At 40.2% G+C, this 25726-nt stretch overlaps 1 protein-coding gene across 1 annotated transcript; it reads right to left on the bottom strand.

Moving 5' to 3' along the window:
* Positions 1 to 18365: 18365 nt before the first annotated feature.
* TSBP1 (testis expressed basic protein 1) lies at positions 18366 to 24702 on the bottom strand. Its single transcript, XM_090280787.1, has 4 exons — positions 24693 to 24702; positions 24235 to 24255; positions 23532 to 23546; positions 18366 to 19115 (listed from the first exon to the last, which is right to left on the bottom strand). Exons 1-4 carry the CDS (start codon positions 24700 to 24702, stop codon positions 18523 to 18525), a joined length of 639 nt encoding a protein of 212 aa, XP_090136913.1. The 3' UTR covers positions 18366 to 18522.
* Positions 24703 to 25726: the final 1024 nt, after the last annotated feature.

The following is a 25726-nucleotide window of genomic DNA, read 5'->3' on the forward strand; positions in this document are numbered from 1 at the left end:
TTAAGCCCCTGCCTCCAGGACTTGCCTGTTTCATTCTTGACCATGGATAGGTCTGATCTACATGGAATTAGAGGGTGAGTAAGTTTTTCCCAAGTCACTTCACTGACTGGGTCACTCATATAGGCAGTACATGTGCTCACTCTCTGCAAATTGCTCACTAGCACTGCAGCGACTGAGAGATGTGCTCATTCTGGTGACTCATTCTTAGATATGTCAGGGCTGAAATGCTGGGAGGTCCTTGCACTTTTTTTTCCCCCTCCATCCTTCCCTCTCTTCCTCTCTTCCTTCATCCCTCTCCCTCTACTATCTTCCCTGCCTCCCTTTCTTCCTTCTTTCGTTTCTTGGGCCATGTTTCTCTGTTGGCTTCCTTTCCTTTTATTTTCTTATTTATCTTTTACTTATTTATTATTACATTTTCAATAGGAATATTTTTCTCCCTGGTCTTGCTCCTTTCCCTTTAATATCTCAGGGCTTGGGTGGGACTGCTGCCTCCTCACCTTCCTTGGAGCTCAGACTTTGGAGGCAGAGTGGTTGCCCACTCAGAGGGTGTGGGGCAGGTACCTGACCCGGTGGGCTCTGCAGCCCAAGCCCACCTCTGGGTGGACCTGGGCAGGCCCCAACTCCTGGGAGCGAGTGAGGGGTTATGAAATTTTCTGAGGCACTGGTGGTTGGATAATTGAGTTATGGGAATAGCAGCCTGTATTGGGCGGGGCGATGTGAAAGCTCAGGTTAAGGTGAGGGTCTGATTGTGCCCTTGGGACTCGGCTCAGCAGGCTGCCAGGGTCATGCAGATTAGAGAAAGAAAGAAAAACAGTTTAAAGTTGAAACACAAGCCACCACCTCGTTTGTGCGTTCATGTGTGTATGTTTGTGATTTTTTTTATTTTCAATTTTTCCCCCAATCGGCTGTCAGAAACTGATCTTAAAAGTTTTTCCTGTGGTAGAAGATAACCAAGCGAACCCTCCCTCTAACAGTGTTAAGATAAATTAAGTTCTATAGGATTGTATGTTTTTGTTTTCCATTAAAGATTTTATTTACTTATTTCCAGAAAGAGGGGAAGGGAGGGAGAAAGAGCAGGAGGGAAACATCCACTGCCTCTCACACCCCCCCAGTTGGAGACCTGGCTCATGACCCAAGCATGTACCCTGACTAGGAATTGAACCCGTGACCTTCTGGTTCACAGGCTGGCATTCAATCCACTGAGCTGTACTAGTCAGAGCCAGTATTGTATGTTTTTAATAAAGGAGATTAATCCTTCCCACCCATTGTCAAATTTTAAAAATCACAATTCATTTTACAAACCACTTTTGTTTTAATGGCTTAAGTATGTATCTGAAACTTTTGAAAATACTGAAGCAACTAAAATATGAGAGGTATTATAGAGCTGTTAAAGAAAGTAAAATACTAACATCCTGAGTATTAGGATAATTTATATTTAAGAAAGAAAAATCATTCATGGTTAGTGAACAGGTTTGTTGTTAAAACAGCTGGAACATGACCCTGATGAGCTGGCAGAGGGCAGTGGGGTTTGCTGCTTGATTGATGTCCTTCCTGCCACTGTGCTCCTGGTGTCCTTCCAGTGTTCTTCAGGAAAACCTGCTGTTACCTCCCTCCCCCACTATGGGGTCAAAGGGCTGGGACTTAGGGTGCAGCAAGATTTCTGGCCCCGTCAGCCTGGGGCATGTCTGAGTACAAGGTCCTTTCTGCTCCTCGCTCTGACTTGTGTGCAGCTGGTGGCTGGGCTGGGCTTAAGGGCTGGGGTGGGGGTGGAGGGCAGCGGTTGCCTTGCAGCTCTAGTCCCCCCTGACCATCCTTTAGAGTTCCTGAATTAAGCGTGACTGGATGACAGGGCTCAGGTTTTACTTAATCTCTGTTTGCATGTGTCAGAAGGAAGAGGCAGCAATATAATTTTTATGACCCAGTCCCTGGCACTCAGTAGGTATTCAATAAATTTTTTTCCCCCTCTGTCTTTTCATAAAATTTCCCTAATGTCTCTCGAGCCTTGAGAAATCTCCCTGTTGGGCAGTGGGGTTTAGGGGTGCACCCGAAGTCCAGTATTGGTCTTTGTCGTTTTAGTTATTTTTGGCTCGACAGATTTTATAAGTATTCCATAGTCTGAGTGGTCCTTAGCAGAAATCGACCTTTGGGGGATGACAGAGTGGGATGTACTCAGGTATATCCTGGAGTCCCTGGTTTGCTTAGAGTTTAATATCTCAGACCAGACTTCTGGGTAGAGAGCAAGCATCCTGTGCATCAGTAGGTCAGCGAGTCTTTGCTGTAGGAAGACAGACTTGAGGAGTCGTTCAGAACAACTGGAGTGAACACAGGCTGTGAGGGAATCTTGCTGGGTGTGTGGCTGTGAAACTCTGAGAGGTTTGGTTTCTTCCTCTGAGAATGAGGATAATCATGACAGTCACCTCATCAAGCCAGTGAGGGACAACTGGACCAAATCACTTAGCATGTATACCGGGGCACAGGTAGGGTCGAGGGAGCCATCAAAGGGGGTTGAACCTGAAATTTCCAATGGGTTATGTCATCTGTGACACAGTTGTGCTTGGGGTAGATAGAAAACCAGAGGGGAAGATGGCGAAGCCGTTGTGTCCGTGGGGTTGGCTTGTTTAGGTCAGAGTCAGCAGACTTCATGTTTCTTAGTGGACTGAAATGTTTCTGAATTTGCACAAGGCTGGACAGACATGTGCTGCTGAAGTGACTCCTTTGCTGATGAGCTGGACCTGAGGGTGAGAGTCTGGTGGGGGAGAGAGAGCAACACGTCCAGTGGGAAGGCCCCAGGCTGGGACAGCTCAGTGAATGGGAGGCCAGTGATGGAGCACCTGGGAGAGGAATGGGATGAAGTGGAAGAGAAAGCCAGAGGCCTGGAGCCACAGAGAAGAGGGTGAAGCAAAGGACTCCCTTGAAGGGATAAGGCAGAGAGTTGCCATTAGCTAACGAGAGAATCATGTCCTTGGAAGGAAATGAGGTTGAGGAGGTGAGGCTGGACGTGGGGCAGGGGCACCCATGAGGAGGCCACTGCTTGGGCTGGGTGAGAAATGAGCGTGGCTTGTAACTAGGTGCTTGCTGGCTGTGGCTATAGATTTGAGAAAAATCTGGACTTTTTGGTAGGTTGGAAGTAGACTTACTGGAGAGTGAAGTGTCAAGGATGCCCCTCAAGTTTCTGGCGGAGATAACTGGGTGAACACAGGTGCCTTGTACTGAGATGGGGAAACTGCAGGAAGGGAGGCTGCTGAGGAAGTCACCATGCTCCAGGGTTGTCTTTCGGGCCTTTCCTGGTGCATGACTCAGCCTGGCATGCACAGGGCCTGAATGTCTGTACCCAGGCCATTTAGGTGATACTAAAATATTAGCAAGCCTCAGGACACTGTCCATTCAGGGTGGGCAGGACCAGGGTTTCGGTGTTGGTTCTGGAATTTCCTGATGCCCAATGTTAACCCCTAGGTTGCCAGGTTGTGGGGAGCTCCTAGTCATCTGTTGGTGAAGAGAGACAAGCACTGGAGGCTCTTCAAAGGCTCGGGCCAGGGGTGATTACGAACCGACATGAAGTCATTTCTGTTGTGAGCAGATCTATGCGTAGGGCTAGGTGTTGGTTTTGGCTATGCCACACTCAATTCTGCTTCTGAGGTCTAGAACAAGCCAACGTGGAATGTAGCAGCTGTTGCACAAACGCCTCGAGTCCGTACCCGTGTCTGTGCCCAGGAGGGCTGTCTCAGCGAGTCCGAACCTACACTCTGCTTCCTGCTCCAGTCTTGTGGTTTCCTCCCCAATACCTGCGGTGCCCTGTCCAGAGGGCAGGGCAGAGTCTGCTGGAATGCTTTTGACAAGCTTTCTCTTTCTAATGGTGGAAGGAGCTGGAGAAGGGTGGATTCTTCGTGCTGGAGCCCCAGGGTCTGGTCTCTACAGATGCCCCTGCTGCCTGGGCCAGGCTCTGCTTCTTCTCCACTTCCTGGAAACCACCTGCCTCTCCACACGAGGACCAGTGCACCAGGCCTTGGCTCCAGCAGCGGGGTTTGGGGCTCTGAGTGCAGATTCAGAAGGTCCCTTAACCTTCTGAAGGTTCTGTGTTTAGAGAGCTCCAGGTTTCAGGCTTTCACAGCAGGTAAGTTGGTTTTGAAGACACCTGTGGGTCAAGAGGAGAAAGCAGGGAGCAGCTGGCTGTGAGGCAGAGGCTGAGGTGAGACTGGGGGGTGTGGTGGTGGCTCAAGGAAGATCCAGGAGAACCTCCTCAGGATCCTTTACCCTGGGACAGAAATCTTCCCGAGAGAGAGGAAGAGGATTCACCCATCAGCTGGGAATTGACTGGGCACCTGCTGCGTGCAGGGCCACGTCCTTGGTACTGAGCAGCAAAGGGTGGGATTGAAATGAGGGTGACTTAAGGAAGCAGACATAAGCAGGACAGGGTCCCTGTGACAGGAGCCACAGTCTCCTTGGGGAGGATTTAGTCCGTTCTGATGCTTCTCAGTGATTCCCTGCTCACAGTTAGAGGACGGCAGAACACAAGCAGCATCGGGGATGTCCTTCATGGCAAGGGGACTGGATCTGGGCCCTCTGTTCTGGGGAGTCACCGGTGTGTGCAAACGGTGGAGAGGTAGAGGGACGGTTTCTCCCACGCGCCCCAGGTGCTGAGGAAGGAAGGGCCTGGTTTTTTGAGCAGCTATGGGTGCAGTTGAGGTGGGAAGGGAAGCAGTAGTTTTCCTCCAAGCAAACCTAAAGGTTTTCTAGCTGCGCAGAGGCTTTCAAAAGGGCAGGAGGAGTCTACACTCAGTCCTTCCTTGGTATCAGGGTGGTGTGGGGCCTGCCACCCCATTAGCTGACCGAGTCAGGAGGGAAAACTGTAATCCTGCTGGGGACTGTTGACAGTCCTGAGCCCTGCTGTCCCCTCCGAGGTCCCAGAGCTTCCTCTGTTGGTCTTCACCCACCTCCCGTCCTGCCTCTCCCCAGCTTGGAGGAAATGGAGGATTGCTCCAGCCACTCTGCTCTGCCATCTCACCTCCCTGCTCCTTCTCATCCAGCTACTCGCTCAAGGGTCTGCAGGTGAGTACGTCCCCATCCCTCTTCCTGTGTCTCCCTCAGGTGGGTGGGATTCCTGGTGAGGGGGGCCCCAGGTGCCCTGCCAGTTCTCGCCATCAGAATAGTGGCTGTTGGTGGAGGCCCTTCTCTAGAGAGGTTGTGATTCTTCTCAACTACTTATTGTAGTTAAACATTGAGAACAGTCACTAAACCATAAAGTGGGGATGAGACCTGAACAATTGTCCAATGAGGAGCGTGTGATGTTTTAAAAAAGTCAGCTATCAAAAATGCAAAAATACTTCTCTCCTCTTTGCTTCCCAGCTTTATTGGTATCCTAAGCACTCATTCATGAATTCATTTCATTCCAAGAATACTTACAGGGTGTGGACTGTGTGTTAGCTGCTGTTCTATGAATTAAAAAAAAGACAGATTCCCTATCTTCATAGAACTTACATTCCAGCAGGAGACAGTGAATATCTAATGCAACAAACCGGCCAAATCTGGTGTGTTAGCGGAGCCAAGAGGATGGGACGTTGCAGTAGAGCAGGGACAGAGTCAGGGCGGGGAGGTGGGTGTGGTCAGGGCGGACAGGGAGATGGGCAGAGACTGGACAGGGAGATTGGCCAGTGAGCCTGTGAGGATCCCTATGGGAAGAGGGGAGAGCCAGTGTGAAGCTGGATGTTCAGGGAACAGAGGAAACAAGTGTGGGCTGGAGCAGAGGGAGCTGGAGGGAGGAGTTGGGGTCACAGAGGTACTGGCAGTCGTCCCTATGCAGCCTGTGGGCCACTGGGGGAAATGGGGAGCATTACAGGGCTCTGAGCAGAGTAGGGACATGGTTTTGCTTATAGTTGGAAAGGGTCACAGACATGGAGGGGAGAAGACAGACAGACAGATGAGTCACTGTCGTCCTCCAGGTGAGCAGTGATAGTGACTCAGGCTGAGGTCAAGCAACACAGGTGACAAGTCTCTCTTTGGATGTCCAGCAGGGCTGGTGCTGCAGAAAAGTCATGTCATGACCTGTCCCCCAGGCCTCAGAGGCCAAGGGCTCTGCGGGGGTGGTGGTGGGTGGACCTTCTTTTTTGCTTTTGTGTGTTTTATTGATTATGCTGTTACAGTTTTCCATTCCTTTTCCTTTGCTCCCCTCCACCTAACAACACCCCTCCCTCCCAAAGCCCCCCACTTAGTCCATGTCCATGGGTTGTGCGTAAAGCTTTTCTTAACATCCCCCTGTCCATTCCACACCCTCCTACTACGCTTCTTAATTCCTGTCCCGTTTCCCTCCCTCTCCCCACTTCCGCCTCCCAGCTGACCTCCGCTCACATGCTCCCCATACCTATGATTCTGTTCCAGTTCTGGTTGTCTGCTTAGTTTACCTTTGTTCCATTCCCTAGCTTCTGTTGTTGAGAGTTGTGATACTCTTTTCATTTTAATGTTCATATTTTTAATCTTTTTCTTAAATAAGTCCCTTTAACATTTCATATAATAATGGCCTGGTGATAACTCCTTCAGCTTTACCTTGTCTGGGAGGCACTTTATCTGCCCTTCCATTCTGAATCATAACTTTGCTGGATAAGAGTAATCATGGTTGTAGGTCCTTGCTTTTCATCACTTTGAATATTTCCTGCCAGTCCCTTCTTGCCTGCAAAGTTTCTTTTGAGAAATCAGCTGACAGCCTTATAGGGACTCCTTTGTAGGTAATTTTCCTCTTCTCTCTTGCTGCATTTAAGATTTTCTCCTTATCTTTGGCATTTTGATTATTATGTGTCTTGGTGTGGTCCTCTTTGGGTCTAGTTTGTTTGGGATTCTCTGTGCTTCCTGGCCTGTATGTCCATTTCCTCCCCCAAATTAGGGAAGTTTTCCTTCATTATATTTTCACATAAACTTTCAATTTCTTGCTCTCCCTCTTCACCTTCTGGCAACCCTATGATTCTGATATTGGCACATTTATAGTTGTCCCAGAGGTTTCTAAGCCTCTCCTCATTAAAAAAAAATTTTCGTTTTCTCCTCTGTACTGGTTGACTGTATATTTCTCCTTTATGTTCCAATTTGTTGGTTTGAGCCCTGGTTTCCTTTCCTTCACCACTTGTTTTGTATGGATTTTTTTTTTTCCATTTCAGCCAGGATACCCTTCATTCTTTTCCTGTCCTGTTTAATCTTTGCTGTCAAGACTGTGAGCATCTTTATCATCAATGCCTTAAACTGTGCACTTGTTGTCTCTCTCCTGGTCTGTTAGGTTGGCTATCTGCTGGTTGCTTAGTTGTGCCACTGGAAACTTGATCTGCCCCCTTTTCTGTCTCCTCATCATGACAACTTTCTGTGTTTGCCTCTGCGATCTGGTGGGGCTGTCGCACCTCTTACAGTATAGTGGGTGGAGCCTCAGGTATCTGTTAGTGCTGGTGACTGTTTCACTGCATTTTGGTGCTGTAAGGGGGGAGGGGTCCGAGAGGGAAAAGTGCCGGTTGCCGCAGCTTTTCCAGGCACTTCTCCCCCTTTCTGTACTAAGCGAGCTGCCTCCTTTTCAAGACTGGCAGCTTCTTTCTGCGCCTCTGCCCCCACTTGCTTTCACAATGAGAAGTAATGCAGCTCTATTTTCCCAGGCTCTGGAACTGCAAGCTGTGTGGTCTAGTTTGGGGCTGGAATCATTTCTTGGGTTTAATCGGTATGACTGTGTTTTTTGCCAGGGCTGCTGCTAGCTGAACCCGCCCGGAAGTCTAGGGATGCTTTTTAGTAGTTTGTGTGGGTTCTCCTGTTGTATTTGGGTTTTGATTGGTGTTGGATTGTTTGTTGGTGTGTTCTCCCCTCTGACTGGTTGACTGAGAGTCTCAAACTCTATCAGGTCTTGTATGCTGTTGTATAGGTGTTGATAGAACAGAACAAAACAACACAGAAACAAACCCCACATCAGCAAAAATACCCTCCAACAACAACAGCAATATCAAAGACAAATGTGCAAAGAATAAAGGTGGAAAGAGAATAAAAATATTATAAGAAATAAAAAAGAATACGAGGTGAATAAAGGAAAGAAAAATTATTTTGAGAAGATAGAGGGAGGAGAAATAATAAGAGTAAGAAATAGAAACAAGAAATCTTCTCAACAGGTTGAAGAAAAGTAAAAAATAAAATTTAAAATGTAAGTAAGAGTGAGGCTGCTAAAGTGAGGAGACAAGGAAATATGGCTCTGTTGAAAGAACAGAGAAAACCCAAGAAAAAGAACTAAGTGAGATGGAGACAGCCAGCCTATAGGATGCAGATTGCAAAGCCCTGGTTATCAGGATGCTCAGAGAACTCCTTGAGTATGGCAAAACAAACAAACAAACAAAAAAACAGAAGGAAGAAATGAAGATTACATTAAGTGAAATAAAGAATAATTCACAGGAAACCAACAGAGAAGGGAAGGAAGCCAGGATTCAAACCAATGATTTGGAACATAAGGAAGAGATGAACATTCAACCAGAACAAAGAGAAGAAATGAGAATTTTAAAAAAATGAGGGTAGGCCTAAAAACCTCTGGAACATTTCCAAATGTGCCAACATCTGAATCATACGGATGCCAGAAGGAGAAGAGGAAGACCAAGAAATTGAAAACTTACTTGAAAAACTAATAAAAAAACCTTCTCTAATTTGGTGAAGGAAATGGACCTACAAGTCCTAAAAGCACAAAGAGTCCCAAACAAGTTAGACTCAAAGAGGACCACACAAGACACATCATAATTAAAATGCCAAAGGTTAAAGATAAAAAGAATATTAAAAGAAGCAAGGGAAAAGCAGAGTTACCCATAAAAGAATTCTCAAAAGACAGTCAGTGGATTTCTCAAAAGAAACTTTGCAAACAAGAAGGGGATGGCAAGAAGTATTCAAAATGATGAAAAGCAAGGACCTACAACCTAGATTATTCTACCAGCAAAGCTATCATTTAGTATGGAAGGGCAGATAAAAAGCTTCCCAAATAAAGTAAAGCTAAAGGAGTTCATTACCACCAAGCCCTTATTATATGAAATATTAAAGGGACTTATTTATAAAAAAGAAGATCAAAACCATGAACATTAAAAAGGCAACAAATTAACAACTATCAACAATTGAATGTAAAAAAAAAAAAAACCAACAAAAACCCACAAACTAAGCAAACAACCAGAACTGGAACAGAATAATAGATATGGAGATCATTTGGAGGCTTATCAGCTGGGAGAGGGAAGGGGAAGAAATTGGGAAATGGTCCAGGGATTAAGAAGCATAATTGGTTGGTACAAAGTAGACAGGGGGAAGTTAAGAATAATATAGGTAATGGAGAAGCCAAAGAACTTACGTGCATGACCCATGGACATGAACTAAGAGGAGGGGACTTCTGGAAGAAAGTGGGGTACCAGGCAGAGGGGACAAAGGGGGAAAAATTGGACAACTGTAATAGCATAATCAATAAAATATACTTAAAAAAGTATAAAAAAGAAAATGAAAATTAAAATAAAGGGAAGGAAGAAAGCAAAATGAAGTAAGAAAGTGGAAGAGGAAAATATGAGACTTGAAATAATAGTGAAAAATAGGAACAAAATTGAAGAAAAAGAAAAATGTTTAAAAGCTATGCCAAAGAAAAAATAATGCAAGTAATGAAAAAGAATAAAGCAAAATTCATCTCAGCAGAGTTTAGTGTTCGTCTGCTGGTTTCTCCTTCTGAATAAGACACTGGCATTGTCTGAAGTCAATGTCAGATGCTGTCCCCATCTAGCTCTAGGCAGCCTGTTTGAAGCTATAAGCAACCCACAGTATGTGGCTGTCTCCTTCAGGTGGCTGCATCTGGGATTGTTCTCACTCCTCTGCACTGCTGACGTTTCATTAGCACAGGGCCCAGGGGTGGGTTAACTAATGACTGAAAGCAGCACAGTTATTGCCTCTTGTTGTAGGAACACAGATCTCTTGGTAGGGGCATTCCCATGTCCCTCCGCCCAGGTGTCCTGTGACTCAGGAGATGATGAGCTAATCTTATCTCCGCCTGCAGCTTTAAGCTGTTCGAGGCCACTGGGTCATGGAATCCTGAGGACAAAGAGGTCTGTTGAGTACTCCATCTTCCTCCTTGAAGATAAAGTCTTAAATTGGGGCTGGCCTTGATGATTAGTGGATCTGCTTTGTTTCTCTGTTAGATGTTATCAAAACCAGAAGTTACCCTGTCTGTATTTTACATATTAATGATACTTTGTAAGAATTCTTTCACCTGTAAAAATTCTTTTATTGTTGGCTGTAAAGCTCACACCCCATTCTATTTTTAGTAACTTTTGAAATCCTAATAAAAGGAGGATGAGGCTTCCTGCTCTCCACTGTTGGTCTGAGCGAGCCACAGTCCTCCATGCGTACTGGCTATTCATCCTGCTTATTGGAATTCCCTCAGCGTCCCCGTCCATATTTAACACTACAGCCTCTACCTGCCTCTGCTTCAGTACTGTCCTCACCTTCCTAATGCCGCGACCCTTTAATACAGTTCCTCATGTCGTGGTGACCCCCAACCATAAAATTATTTTTGTTGCTACTTCATAACTATAATTTTGCTACTGTTATGAATTGTAATGTAAATATCTGATATGCAGGATGTATTTTCATTGTTACAAACTGAACATAATTAAAGCATAGTGATTAATCACAAAAACAGTATGTAATTATATATGTGTTTTCCGATGGTCTTAGGCGACCCCTGTGAAAGGGTCGTTCGACCCTCAAAGGGGTTGTGACCCACAGTTTGAGAACCGCTGGTCTAGCTGCTGACCCATCTGTTTCTGAGAGAGCTTCTGGTGGAATTGGAAGGTTGGGACCTCTGGCTCTCCTGTGGGAGGGGCCGTTCAGTTTTCAGGAAGGATGCTGGGTATGTTGACATGTCTGAGTTGTTCCAGACTATTTCCCTGAACTTGGTGGGGCGAACCCCTTATTAGGTTAGCAGATGGGGTCTTCAGAGCCCAGGAGTTTGGCCTGCCAGAAACCTGGAGGGTGTACCCAGGCTCTCTGGTGAGGGGCAAGTACCAGTCAGGTTCCCAGGAAAGTGTATGGAATGGCCATGCCCTAAAGCCAGTCTCGAGCACCCCTGAATCTGCCTAAATTGCTGTCTCCTCAGCAGTGGATAAGATGCAGGTTGGGGGAAAGTAAGAAAGAAAGAAATTTCAAAAAAGGATGCAGGGTGGGGCAAACAGGATTCCAGAGGGTGAGGTTTGGAGGTTTTTAGAGGCTGGGTTGAGTGCTTTTCCCAAAGAGTCGGGTAATTGTTTTTCCCCACGGGAGGGGCTTAATCTTCTCAAGCACTGGGAGCGCAACAGCCATTTCCCTGCGCCTCTTCCCTAAGCCTCCCACTCCTCACAAGGCTGCAGACTGTGCTACCCTCCCTTCACTTGAGCCAAAGGCGTGTGGCTGGGAATGTGAAATCTGTATGTTGGTTCCTTAGTACAAAAGAAAGGAAAAAGAAAAAGAAAAAGAAAAAGAAAAAAAAAAAAAAAAGGTGGCTTTGTTCCCAGTGAGCTCTTTCTCTGGCAGTCAAAAAAACCCTGTGGCCTTTCACCACTGGATGCGTGTGGGCGGGTGATCCCAGCTCTGTGCTTGGGAGCCGGGGCTGAGATCCACGCTTTACTCCCTCTCTGGCGGAAGCTGCCACCTGAGAAAGTGTCGCTGGCCCCTTTCTACTGGTCGCGAGGTGGTTTCTGCCCACCTGTGGTTAAGTATTTCTTCTTTAGGTAGTCTTCAGTTGTTTATTTTGGGTGGCTGTTCCCCTCTTTATTTTTGTTTTCAGCTTGATTCTGGGAGGCGGTGCAAGGTAAATTCTACTCCACTGCCATCTTGCTGCTCCATAATTCTCACTGAAGCATTTTTATTATGGCAGCTTTAAAATCTTTTTCAGGTAATTCTAACACCTTTGTCACCTCGGGGTTGGCATTTATTGATTGCATAATTTCATTCAATTTGAAATAATCTGGATTTTGGTATAACAGGTGATTTTCATTTGAAACCTAAAGTTTTATGTTGTTATGAGAGTCTGGATCTTATTTAAATCTTCTGCTCATTTGAGGACCTGTTCATTGATTTTTAGAGAGAAGGAAAGGTGGAGAGAGAGAGAGAGAGAGAGACAGAGACATTGAGACATTGATGTGAGAGAGAAACATTGATCAGCTGCCTTCTGCATGCACCTTGACTAGGAATGCAATCCTCAGCTTAGGTATGTGCCCTGATGAGGAATTGAACCAGTGACCCTTTGGTGTATGGGAGGTATTCCAAGCAATTGAGCCACACTGGCCAGGGTTAGCTGGCTTTTTTTTTTTTGATACTGCTCTGGCCAGCACTGCTTCATTTTTGTCAGGTAAGGAAGAAGCCCAGTTTCTCCACTTGGCCTCTGCTGACACTTGATGGGGGAATGTTCCTTATTACTACTGGGAATGGGTAGGAGTTGTGGCTCCCCACCTGTTTTCCACTGATATTGTAGTGCAGACGGACTCACTTTCCACTAGGCCTCCTCTGCCACAATCCCAGCAGGAAAGAGGAGCATTTCATTATCATCAGTTGTATGGGTGGAAATGAAGACTCCCCAGGTGGTCATCGCTGATGGCATGGGTAAAAGGCCTTTTACTAGTCAGTGTAGATGAAAGTTCTGACTTTCTGTTTGGTCCATCTCTGTCACCACACCACTGGGCTTGTTGGGGCACTTCATTACAACCTCATGAAGGCAGAAGTCTATGCTCTTTACTGGGCCTTTGTTGGTGTGAATGGGTGTGGGAACCACAGGTTTTTTTTCCTATGGTATTTGGTTGAACTAGACCCAAAAATTTCATGTCTTTCCAGGATATTCTTTTCATACCTTTGTTGGGGCTCCTCTTGGTCTATCCCTATTGGTGTTTCTGGGTTGCTCGCTTTTTCAGCTCAAAATATGGGATCTATAAGGCAAGAAAAAAAACCAGGGAATTCACCACCATGTTGTTCCTTGGATTCCAAGATCCTTGTGTAGTCTTCCTTTTTCTCTCCATTTCCAAAGTCTTCTCATGTTTGTTTTACACATAACATCCAATTTTTTAGTTGTACTTAGGGGACGGAGTAGGTAAAAGTAGGTTTACCCTATCTTTCTGGAGGCAGAAGCACAACCTGTGAAGTTTATTTTTCTTTTTTACGTCAATTTCTCCTCTGAAGGTCTTTTAGGTTAAATATGGTACCAAGATCTCTAGAGATAGTTTGGACATTGCAGATTAGGGAGAGTCTACCTCCTCTTTCCTAATGCCTATTATACTCTTAAAAGTACACACTAAGATTGAACTATTTTAGGCAGCCACTCCCATCTCATTTGCTGCCAATTTGTAACTAAAGTGTCTCCATGGATATAAATGCAATTGTTTTAGGCCTCCTCTGGGTTTTTGTTCTTTGTTTTTTCTTGCTTCACACTTCTTAGTTTTTTGTTTGTCCTATTTTCTCTTCCTCTTTACTAAATTTTAACAAGGCACAAGTGTATAAGCTTATAGTCTTTCTTCCTGGAGATATGATCTAATCATTATTTAAATATTTCTTATATAGAAATGACCCTTTAATCTGTACTCTTAAGCAAATTTGCCTTCCCTTCTGAGCTCCAGTTTATAATTACATCTCTTTTAAAACTGAACAGAGAACATATTATCTTTTGCACTGTAAGATGCACCTGACCATAAGAAGTACCTAGGTTTAGAGGAGGAAAATGAGAAAAAAAATATTCTGAACCAAATGGTGTACTAAAATATTTAATAAAGTATAACAGAATAATATTTCAACCATGTAAAGTGAACAGCAGTAGATAGCTGTATTAAGAACCATCGTCACTGTCATTAACAAATGAGGAGAGACTTTAAGGTTCAAGTACTCTCCGAGTTTTCTGGGAACCCCAAGAACTCATTATTGCTAGTGTCAGAATTTATGAAGCTCAATTGCTCACAATCACTGATATCACTTTCTTTGCTATCTTCATATATGATACTATCTTCAGTGCCATCTAAGGCATTGCCAATGCCACATTTTTTGAATGACCGTGCAATGGTTTCATCCTTCACTGACAGGTCAGGTAATGCACATTATGGTCTGCGATGCGGTATTTGCTTCATAAGATGCACAGATGCTTCTCCCCACTTTTTTTGGGGAAAAAAGTGAGTCTTATGGAGCAAAAAATATGGTAAATACCAGTTTTGTCATCAAATAGACAAAATTAAAAATAGCTACTATTTACAACATCCGTGAGATAGTATGGAAAGTTGAACTCTCACACTTCCTGGTCAGAATTGAATTTTCACAAATTTTTGGGAAAGTGATTAGGTAGTACTTATTAACATTAAAAAATACACATTTCTTTGGATAGGAAACTCTGCTTTTGGAAACCCATCCTAAAGAAATAAAATTCTCATCATGTACAAAGGTGTTTATTACAGCACCATCTGGCTCTGTATGCCAATGGCAAAAAGCTGGAGACAAGTCAAATATCTGTTTTAAGGAAATGAATGAGCAGTAATTCATTCATACTACTGACGGCTATACTATGACCACAATGCTTTAGAGTGACATCTGTTGACCTGGAGTGATGTGCATGATATATTGTTAAGTGAAGAAATCAAGTTGCAGAATAATGTATGTAGTTTGATCCCATTTGCATGTTTCTATAGCATGGATTTAAGATAGAGGCAATTCATAGGAAGTTAACACTGATAATATTGTGAGTTTTTATTTTTTAAAAATAAATTTAATAAAGATTTAAAGGAAGTATTTTTGAGACCTACATTATAAAGTATATAATCTGTAGTGTGGCATCCTTTGGTTTGACTTCCAAGTCTTGGCAGGTGCTCAGGTTTCTGGGTGATGATGGATAAAAGTATCTTTACACTTTAAACACTAGAAAAATAGGCTTATATTTCTTCAAAACTTAATTGGAACCTCCCTGCTACAGAGTCGGGACATTGGTTATTCCTATTTTTAACTGTTTTAAAGAGGGAGAGTAATGGAATTTCATTAAATATAAAACTGAATATTCTAGTTAATTTTTCAGTTTATACTTTTATCTCTTTGGATCCTGTTTTTAAATTATGTACAGTTTCCCTTTCATCAGCTCCTTGCATTCACTTCTTAGTTACACCAGTTATAACCTAATGTGAGAGACAGTTGGAGGCAATGGGGGATAATATTTTTAATGCAATTATAACCTACAAAATCTTTTTCTTTTCATTAAAAAAATATGTTGGATTAATAGCAGCCACTGATTTTATATAAGTTGTTTATTCCCCAATATCCTTGCATTCCTTACTCAGCTTTGTTATCTTTAAACTCACTTTCTAAAACCTATGGGACACAGTGAAGGCAGTCCTGAGAGGGAAGTTCATAGCAATACAGATCTACCTAAAAAAGATAGAAAAGTTTCAAATAAACAGCCTAACCCTACATCTAGAAGAACTAGAGGAACAACAACAAACAAAGCCCAGAGTGAGTAGAAGAAAGGAAATAATCAAGATCAGAGAAGAACTAAAAGACGTGGAGACTAAAGAACAATTCAAAGGATCAATAAATCCATAAATTGTCTCTTTGAAAAGAAGAAAATTGACAAGGCTTTACCAAGCTAATCAAGAAAAAAAGAGAGAGTACTTAAATAAACAAAATCAGAAACAAAAGAGGAGAAATCACAGCTGATACCACAGAAATACAAATGGTTTTAGAAATTATATGAACAGCTACATGACAAGAAATTTGACAACCTGATTGAAATGGACAAATTTCTAGAAACATATAATCTTCCAAAACTGAATAAAAAGCAGAAAGCCTGAATAGACTGATAACTAGTGAAATTGCAGCAGTAATAAAAAAATCTCCCAGCATACAAAAACCACAAAACAGCAGCCTCCCTGGCAAATTTTACAAAACATTTAGGGAAGAACTAACTCCTATCCTTCTCAAACTATTCTAAAAGTTTCAAGAACAGGGAAGACTCCCAATCTCTTTGTATGAGGCCAGAATTATTCTAATTCCAAAACCAGGTAAAGAAATAACAAAGAAATAAAACTACAGGCCAATATTGCTGATGAACATAGATGTTTAGATCCTCAACAAATATTGACAATCCAGATCTAGTAATACATTAAAAAGATCATACACCATGATCAAGTGGGATTCATCCCAGGGATGCAAAGATGGCATAATATTTGCAAATCAATAAATGTAATACACTACATGAACAAAAGAAAAGACAAAAATCACATGATCATTTCAACAGATGCTGAAAAAACATTTGATAAAGGACAGAACCAATTTATGATAAAATTGCTCAGCTGAGTAAGAATAGAGGGAGCTTACCTCAACATAATAAAGGCCATATATGAGAAACCTACAGCAAACACCGTACTCAATGGGCAAAAACTAAAAAATTCCCCCCCAAGATCAGGAACAAGAAAGGGTGTTCACCCTCTCCACTTCTATTCAACATAGTTTTGGAAGTTCTAGCCACAGCAATCAGACAAAAACTGATGATCTATTCCAACCACTCAAGTTATTTCTAAGAATCTCCTTTGCAACATTCCCACCAAAGATCACGCAGTCTTCAATTCTTCTAGGCACCCCTCGTCCCCTTATGTTGAGACAAAAAGCTGTTACCTTGAACATTTCATTCATTAGTGTTATTTCCTTGTGGCCATACTAAGTACTCTAATCCATGATGAACTTTCATATATTTGAAAATAATTCATATTGTCTCCTTGTATGTTTTTCTCCCCCAGGTGAAATTGGAACTTCCTACTCTCTTGGAATGATTTGGATCCCCTTACCATCATAATCTGTCTGTTCTAAAGGTACTCTAGTTTATCAACATTCTGTGACAGAACTGAATATAATATTCAGAGTATGGGCTAACCAGCACTGAATGAGCAGTATAAAAATAAAATTCTATGCTTTTAAAGCAGACTAAAATTGACTTTATTGGAAAGCACATTCTACAACTACTTACCTGTGTTTCTATTTCCTGCCTGCTTAAATTTCTCTCCTAGATACCCATCTTTGAAAAGTGCTCTTTATAAGTTCATCAGCTATCTCCAAATAGCAACTATAATAGTCTCTTTCAGTCCTTATTCTTCTTGAAGCCTTGGCTATCCTCTAATCATCATTTCTTTTTGAAACTCATTCATTATACAGGTTTTCCTTGTATCTTCCTATCTTGGTTAATTTTCTTCTTCAACCTGTTACCTTACACAGGTTTAGTTCTTGCACCTGTACTATCTCTGCTTCTGCTAGCTCTGTACTTGTGCTTTTGGGGAGTTTTTTACTTTTATGGCTTCAGTTGTTACCTCCATTGGACTGACTCCAGATCTCTCTCAAATAAGTGTTACTGTTTGTCCTTTCAGACGCAACAACTTGTTGTTCCCTTCTCTGTCCCACAAACTAGCTCCTAGTTCGTTATTGATTTTCTGTTACCCAGTTTCAAAAGTTGAGTCAGCAGTTTTTCTTTCCCTTATCATATGTAGTCAGTCATTACAAAGTGGTGAATTCTTCATTGAAAAAATACCTCATATCTAATCCTTCTATTTATTGTCTTTCCATCACTTACTATTCCAAGCACCTCTTAACTAGATTTACTACCTATGATATTTCTCCTTTTCAATCTATTTAGCATAATCACAAAATTAACATTTTAGTAATGCAACCTTATTCACTTGACTCTCACAAATACACCAAAAAGCTTCCAGTTGCTTGATGAATATAGTAATAAAAATTCCAGCTTTGTGTTTCAAATCCTTTCAGAATCTTCTTCTAACCCTCCTTTTCAAAGTTACCCCAGATACTTCTCATGCACCTGCTGCAACAATTCAGTTGCAGCACTCCTTAATCCCTTGCCTTTCTTCTGCTTTTTCTGCACCATCAGCATAGCAACATCTTATCCATCTTTGAGACATACATGTCACAGGCCACCATTCCCTTCCCTGTGAAGGTCCCCTTTACCTTCTTATTCCAAGAGGTCTCTAACTGTTATTATACTGTCCGTTTAAACTACATTTTGACACTTAAATTATATTTTTTCAAAACTGTCATATTATATCACTGTATATGTTACAAACTCTTTGATTCCAGGGACTGTGACATACAATTTTTCTTTATACCCCTTATTGCTAGAACATTAGGCTCACAGTGAAAAGTTGCTAGTTTGTTGGTTAAGCTATGACAGAGACATAATATTTGTTAAAAAAGTTATTATACATGTATTTAATTAAAATGTTTTATTTCAGAAAGTACTCAGTCTTTTTGACTAAGTAATATAAGTATCAATTATAAAACAGATGGAAACTGAGGTTTGTGGCTGAGAGGCCTAAAAATGGTGAAAATTCTAAAGAGTAGAAACTCTGCAGATGTATAGATTAAAGGAAATTCTATAATTACAATCCATTTAAGCAATGGCTGGGATATGACTTGTATCCAGAGGATGGAAACCATAATAAACAGTTGTCTTACTGGCTTTCCTTTTATTTATCTTTATTCTTCTTCCTTTTGTTGTACTTCCTTCCTTTACTTGCCTTTGCCCTTTTTTGAAGCTTCTGCTTTTTTACACTTAGCTTGTGGTTCTTTCTTTCCTTTAGCTTTGTCTTTTCCTTCACCACCTTTCTTGTTTTGGGCATCGTTTCCTTTTGTATCTTCATTCTTTCTTGCATCTTCTGTTTCCTTGTCCTGGTTTTCTTTATCTTCAGGATTCTTGTTTTTTACTTGAGGTTCTTGTCCTTGTGGTATTTTTACTTGAGATTCTTGTCCTTGTGGTATTTCGGACTCACTCTCTTTTACTTGAGATTCTTGTCCTTGCGGTGTTTTGGACTCACTCTCCTTTACTTGGGCTTCCTGTCTTTTGGGCATTCCCATGCCACTCTTTACCTTGGCTTCCATTCCCATCTTGTCTTTCTCCAACTCAGTGCCTTTTGCTTTGCTTTTTGAGTCTGTTTTGTGCATTAAGGACTTATCAGAATCTGTGAATAAAAGTTCCTTCTTTAGTGCTTCCTTTTTTTCTTCCTGGCTACTCTTAGATTTTGTAGTGTCTCCACTTTTTAGAATCAGGGCTCTGGGGTATGATTTTTTTGCAAGTTCTCCATCCACGTAACCTGGAAATATAACTGGGCACACAACAAAAGTGCATGATTCAGATAAGTATTTTCTCTTTATTTCTACTCCCCCACCCCCAGATATTGGTTTCTTTCTTTCTTTTTCTCTCTTAAAACTGACAGACTGGAGATAAGTTGAGTTTTTGCTGAAAATATAAAATGGTGGAACGCTACACATAAAATTATATTAAGTGTTGATAACACTCCAGATTCTTTTCAATAAATTGGAAGATTAATGAAAGAAAAGGTAAGGTGTAGTATAAATGAACTGACATTTGTTCAGAATGTATGGCTAATGAATAATGCTTAATTAGCTAAAGAAGGATTCTGAAAAGAAATAAAACTTATTTTTAGAAAAAATCGTGGAAAGAAGCAATATTATTTCTTAGAATATAAAAACTCAAAATATATTTTTCATATTGAATAAAAGCACATCTCATTATGCAAAAGTAGTTATAGTGGTAGCTGATATTTATTAAGTACTTACCATACACCAGGCACTTACTATTCTGAGCACTTTATATGTGTTAACTCATTTAATCCTCACAATGACCATATAGGGTAAGTACTAATATGATTCCCATTTTACAGATGAAAAAAACTGAGGCACAGAAAGTTTAAATAAATGTGAATATGGTCATAAAGTTAGCAGGTGGTGGAGCTGGGATTTAAACCTGATAGTTACAGAGTTCAGTTTTAACCAATACTACTAGACTGTTTCTTGCGCTATCTGCTAATTTACTTTACAAAAATTTCAGATCCTTTTTATCATGTATAGGTAAATCAGCGCTGCTGTGTCTTATTTCTGTGTTACCTAATAAATTTGAATTTGTTAGCTAGCTTCTGCTATTTTTATTTTTAAAAATATTTTATTTATTTATTTTTAGAGAGAGGGAAAGGGAGGGAGAAAGAGAGAGAGAGAAACATTGATTGGTTGCCTCTCTCACGCCCCCAATCGGGGACCTGTCCCACAACCCAGGCTAGTGCCCTGACCAGGAATTGAACCAGTGACCCTTCAGTTCATAGGCTGGCACTCAAACCACTGAGCCACATAAGCCAGGGCTAGGTTCTGCTATTTTAGAATTTATTTTATTATTATTATTTTTTTAGTGATTTGATTCTCTGAATTAAGAAAAAAGAATATCTGTGCTACCAAGGAAACTTGTGTGGATTTGTACTATGGAACAAAGGTATGTCTTGCTTTGAAAAAAAAAAAAAATTCTAACATTTAATATTAATATAGTAGAAAGAATACTAAATTCAAAAGCTGAATCAGAACACCTGGGTTTAGTATTCCTGTTAACAGGGTTTATTCGGGTAAATTAGTTAGTCCCCAAAGACTCACTCCTCATATTTAGTCTGCTCTGCTCATTTTTTAGAGTTATTTATGTATTGTAGACAAATCGTTTAAGGAGGATGGCCTTTAGAGACAGACTGGTTCAAACCTTGGCTCTATACTTAACTAGCTGGGTGACCTTGGGCAAACTTTACTTTCTTATCTGTAAAATAGGAGTAATAGTAGTAGCTACTTCACAGAGGTGTTATGAGGGTTAAATAATATTATCTAAGTAAAGCACTCAGTACAGCACATGGAACATAGTATACAGTCAATAAACATTGGCTATTACTACAACCAAATAAGATAACCCTCTCTGAGCTTGACAAATTATTCTTAGCTCCAACCAAAAAATTTAGAGAAATGATTAATTGCATAGAAATATTTCTTGCATAATAATTATTTTTTTGACTTTTTAATATTAAAAGCTTTTTGGTATATTTATAATTTTTTGTCTGAAAAATTGTTATATACTTAACTATCTTATCAGTTGTAAAAAGTGATACATACCTGTATTAGATAAGAAAATAAATATAAACAAAATGGATGTCATAGTTCAGTGTTTTCTCTTTGGTATTTTAAACTTTTGACACCAAAATAAAAATTACATTAGAAACCCTGCATTCATGCTTTCTGAACCTTTCTGCGTATTTTCCTCATTAGTCTTGTTCAATAAGATATGGGTGCTGACATTTTATTCTAGACAAACTCATTTCTATTTTTCTAATGAGAATCGGTGGTAATATATCCCAAGCACTTCTGTATGATAAAAACAACTCAGAACATCTTGATATCTGACAGTACTAACAGTGGACCCTTATTTTGTTTGGGGTGTGGCATGGAGTGGAGGAGTGTGTTTTTCACTGAAGCTTCTAACTTTATAAATTCTATGGAATATATTTCTAAACAAGCTGATTTTTCTTAGTAAGTGAATATTATCTCTTGGAGGTAATTTGTTTCATATTTACTACTACATGACCCATTTTAACCTAAATTTACTTCCTAAAAATATAGATTTTGTCAATCAAAATTAAGTATTCTAGGATTTAATGAAACAGCTTATTTTAGCTACATTTTTCCTAATTTTATAGAATTTTTAAAGAATTGTATTCTTTTCCTTGTCACACTAAAATATACCTCTAGTCACTTCTAATAGTATCTTCATACCCTTATGGCTAAGTGTCCATTTATTGCAGGTGCTTATAAAACAAAATTCTAATAAAATTGAAAGATTTAGTCAAGACCTTGGTAAACATTGTTGATGTATTCAGGCTGATTAAAAAGTTTAAATTGAAAAAACATTTTTTTAATTGGATAAGTTTTGTTAAAGCTGAAAAATATCAAGAAATAAATGTCACATTTGATAATTCTAATTATATAATACTTAAATAATGTACAAAATAGACCATGGGCTTTTTTAGGAACCTACTCATATTAAATTCTTAACTTAGTGACTGTCAGGGAGAGTACAATCAAATCTAGTCTCTACAAGATATGTTAAGCATCAGAGAGATGAATCATTATGGCTCTCACACCATGAATCAACATTTAAAAAGATCACATACTTATTAGCTGAATATGGTGGTGAAAAAATAAGGGACTCAACTCTAGCGATGATGAAGTCTGATGGGCTGATTTATCTTAAATCTTTTTTTGAACAATGAATTAAACCTTAACCTTCTTTAATTAAAAATATTAACTGGGAAGAAAATGTTTGAAATATTGTCAATAAAAATATATCTTTCAAGACAAAAAAATTAAAAGGTTAAACTGATTGTTTTTCCTCTAATTAAAAAAACATATTCATTAAGAACTAATTCACTGCCAGGAAGGGGCTTGGCCTGTGAGCCCTTCTCACGTCCTCTTTCTTTTCAAGGAAAATGGGGGGAGCATTTGAGGGAGCCGACACATCATTACTGCTCTGAATGCATGTTGTTCTTGTTCTGTAAGTCTAAAGAAAATAATTCCCTCCCAACTTCACCTCCTCTCCCCCAGTCACAAACCCACCCTCATTCTAGTAGAAAGAAGAGTGAGGCTTAAATGTGATTAAATCTAGAACATATTTTATGTTTGTCAATGGTTAGAATGTTTGAGATGCTTGAAGTGTATCTCACTACACTGAAGTCTTACTTCCTTCTTGTGATTATATGTTTACAGAGTTTTAAAAATTATTATTCTATTTTGTTTCATATGATTTTCCTGAAGAGCTGAATCATGCATTACATAATACTGATACAGAAAAATTTGAATTTAGAAAACAGTTAAAAACCGAACATCAATTTAAATGGGATATCTTCTGTTTTTAACCTTTTGTGTAATTTAATTTACAGCTTACTAGTAGATGCATATTTGTATTCACATATATTTGATTTATAGGTAAGGTTTCAGGAGTAATCACAAAAAAGGCATTTGTGGTTCAGTATAGGTTGTAATATGTTGGGATGGAAGGTGTGATTACTTTGGAGACAGGAAGCCCTTTGTTTACACCCTGACACTGCTGTTTACCTACTCTTTAACCTTGGGTAAAGTCTGAGCCAGTTTCGGATGTGTAAAAGTGGAGGATAATAATAGCTACCAGGCAGGGCTATTTTAAGAACAAAAGATAACTGTTTTTGAATATGTCTAGCACAATACACAGTAGTAGTGGTGTTCAATACCTGCTACATATTCCTCAAAGGTGAAGTTACTTAAAAGGCAACAGAAAGTTGCTAAGATTTTATTCTTAACTAGTTTTCTTTTCTCCCATTAATGTGATACAGTAGGCCTTTATTTATAATAAAAAAAGTTCTAAATTACCAGCAAGGAACTAATAGAATTTAGAAACCAATGCTTCTTTCATTATATTTTGCTGGGAGTCAGTGAGGAGACTCTGGCTAGAAGATGGCCAGAGATTATAGCACTCTTTTGTATGAACTTCATCTCCTCTACAGCATTTCTAAAAATAGTTATTTAAAATATTGCTTGATTCTTGAGAATAGGGACATTTAACATGACCTTAGAAGCACAAATATCTATTTTGGGAGTAGAAACAGGCCAGAAAATAACTATAAACAATGTAAAACATCACAGTTGAGAATAGATAAGGAACTTACCCATAGGAGATAATGCTAAAGATAAAAAACAAAAGAAAGATCAGTGGAAATGTTCTAACTCAAGGTGAACCCAGCGCCTAATGAAAGTTTCTGTAGGTGAATGCAGAAACAGGACCAACCAGGGCATATAAAATCCTCTATTTTAGCCTCAGGATTGCTGGTCTGGCCCAAGCTCTACATCCAGCTCCACAGAGCTGACCTTTAGGATGCCATTTAGTTAATGTGTGGGATTGGATCCTTGAATAAGTCTTTTCTATTTCACCAATTTCTTACTTTCCTATTGCAATTTCCTACTTTCATTGTTTTTTCACAAGTCAGTTATTTTTTTACCCACTCTCCTTCAGGTCAGTTTGAAAATGTGTATTGTTGGTCAATTATCAAAGTCATTTTCTTGTGTGACACCTATTCTTTACATCAATTTTAGGGGATTTTCTTAATGGAAAAGAGGGTGTCTTGTGGCAGACTTGCTGGAAGTGTATGCTACCAATCTTCTTTAGTAGTAAACAGTGAGATTCAAATACAAGACCATTATACTTTGTTATAAAAGGAAAGTAGATAGAAAAGAGTCGAATTATGAGAATATCATTTACAAAATAATTGACTAAGGTAGAAGAATGTGGATTACAAAAAAATTTGGGAACAAAAACTGAAAAGGTCCTAGATACAGAAATAGAGGTAAGGTAAGGAAATGATCCCAACTTACTGATTTTTCCAGAACTGTCAACTGAAAGAGACAAAGACAAACACATAATAAGTAGGTATCAGGCTTTTCCTTCTCCAACCCCCAAACCTCTGTGGAATCTGTGTCATGAACAACTAAGTTCCATTTCCTTAAATGTTGGAAACTTCCACTTCTCTTCCCCCTTCTCTTGGCCTATTGTAGTTTAAAAAGAATTTGTGATTAGCTGCTTTATTTAATTTTTTAAATTGAAATATATTTGCAAATTTAAGGTGTACAACATGCTAACTTGATACATTTACATGTTGTAGGGATTATTAGCACCTCTATCATATTACATAATGATCCTTTTTTTGTGATTGGAATCATATGTTTTAGTCCCTTAGAAAGTTTGATGATTTTAATACAATATTGTTGTCTATATCTCTTATACTGTGCATTAAACCTCTAGGGCTTATTTACGACTCATTGCAAGTTTGTACCTTTGAACATCTGTGCTACCCCACACCCCTAAGCCCCTGGAACCACCATTTTATTTTCTGTTTTTATAACTTTGACTTTTTTAGATGCCACATGTAAATGGTATCATACAGTACTTGTCTCCCTCTGCCTGGCTTGTTCACTTAGCATAATATGCTCACGGTCCATTTATGTTGTCACAAATTGCAGGTGTCCTCCTTTCTGATGGTTGAGTAAATGATTGATCAGTTCATCACCGAGAGGGACATTTAGGTTGTTTCCATATTTTGGCTATTGGTGACTAAAGCTGTAATAAACAAGGGAGTGCATACACCTCTTTGATATCCTGTTTTCATTTTTTTTTTTTTTGTATATATCCAGAATGAAATTGCTGTACCATTTGGTAGATATGCATTTTTTTTGCAGTTTTATAACTTTGACAATCAGCTATTACTTCTCATTCACATTGCCTATTTATAGATTTTTGAAAGTGGTGACAGATATGTACTTAGGTAATGAATGTATAGAGCTTGTTTGGTGAATTCTCATCCTCATTACATTGTCTGGACGACCTCCCAGATACAGAAGGGATGTTTCTTATTCCTTTGGTGGAGACAGCTTTATTGAGCCTAGTGTCAAAGCGCACATTCCCATATTCTTCATGGGAAATTTCCGGATCTCTTTCAGTGCCCTAGGGGCACACTTCTTGAAACCCACTCCATGGATGCACTTGTGAACGTTGACGGTGTATTCTCTGGTCACGACTTCTTGATGGCAGAATGATCCTTCTTCTCTCCACCCTTATTGATGTGAGCCATTTTGCTGGGTCTGGGTTGTAAAGATTCTGGTAGTTCTATTTTTAACTTTTGAGGAACCACAATATTGTTTTCCATAGTGGCTGAACCACAGCTTACAAGGGTTCCCTTTTCCTGCATGTCCTCTCCAACATGTGTTATCTCTATGTTCTTGATAATAACCATTGTAAGTGGTGTGATGTGATCTCTCACTGTGGTTTGATTTGCATTGCTCTGGTAGTGCTGTTGAGCATCTTTTCATG

Source organism: Furipterus horrens, unplaced genomic scaffold (genome assembly GCF_987537825.1).
Source record: "Furipterus horrens unplaced genomic scaffold, mFurHor1.1.pri manual_scaffold_6, whole genome shotgun sequence".
NCBI lineage: Eukaryota > Metazoa > Chordata > Mammalia > Chiroptera > Furipteridae > Furipterus > Furipterus horrens.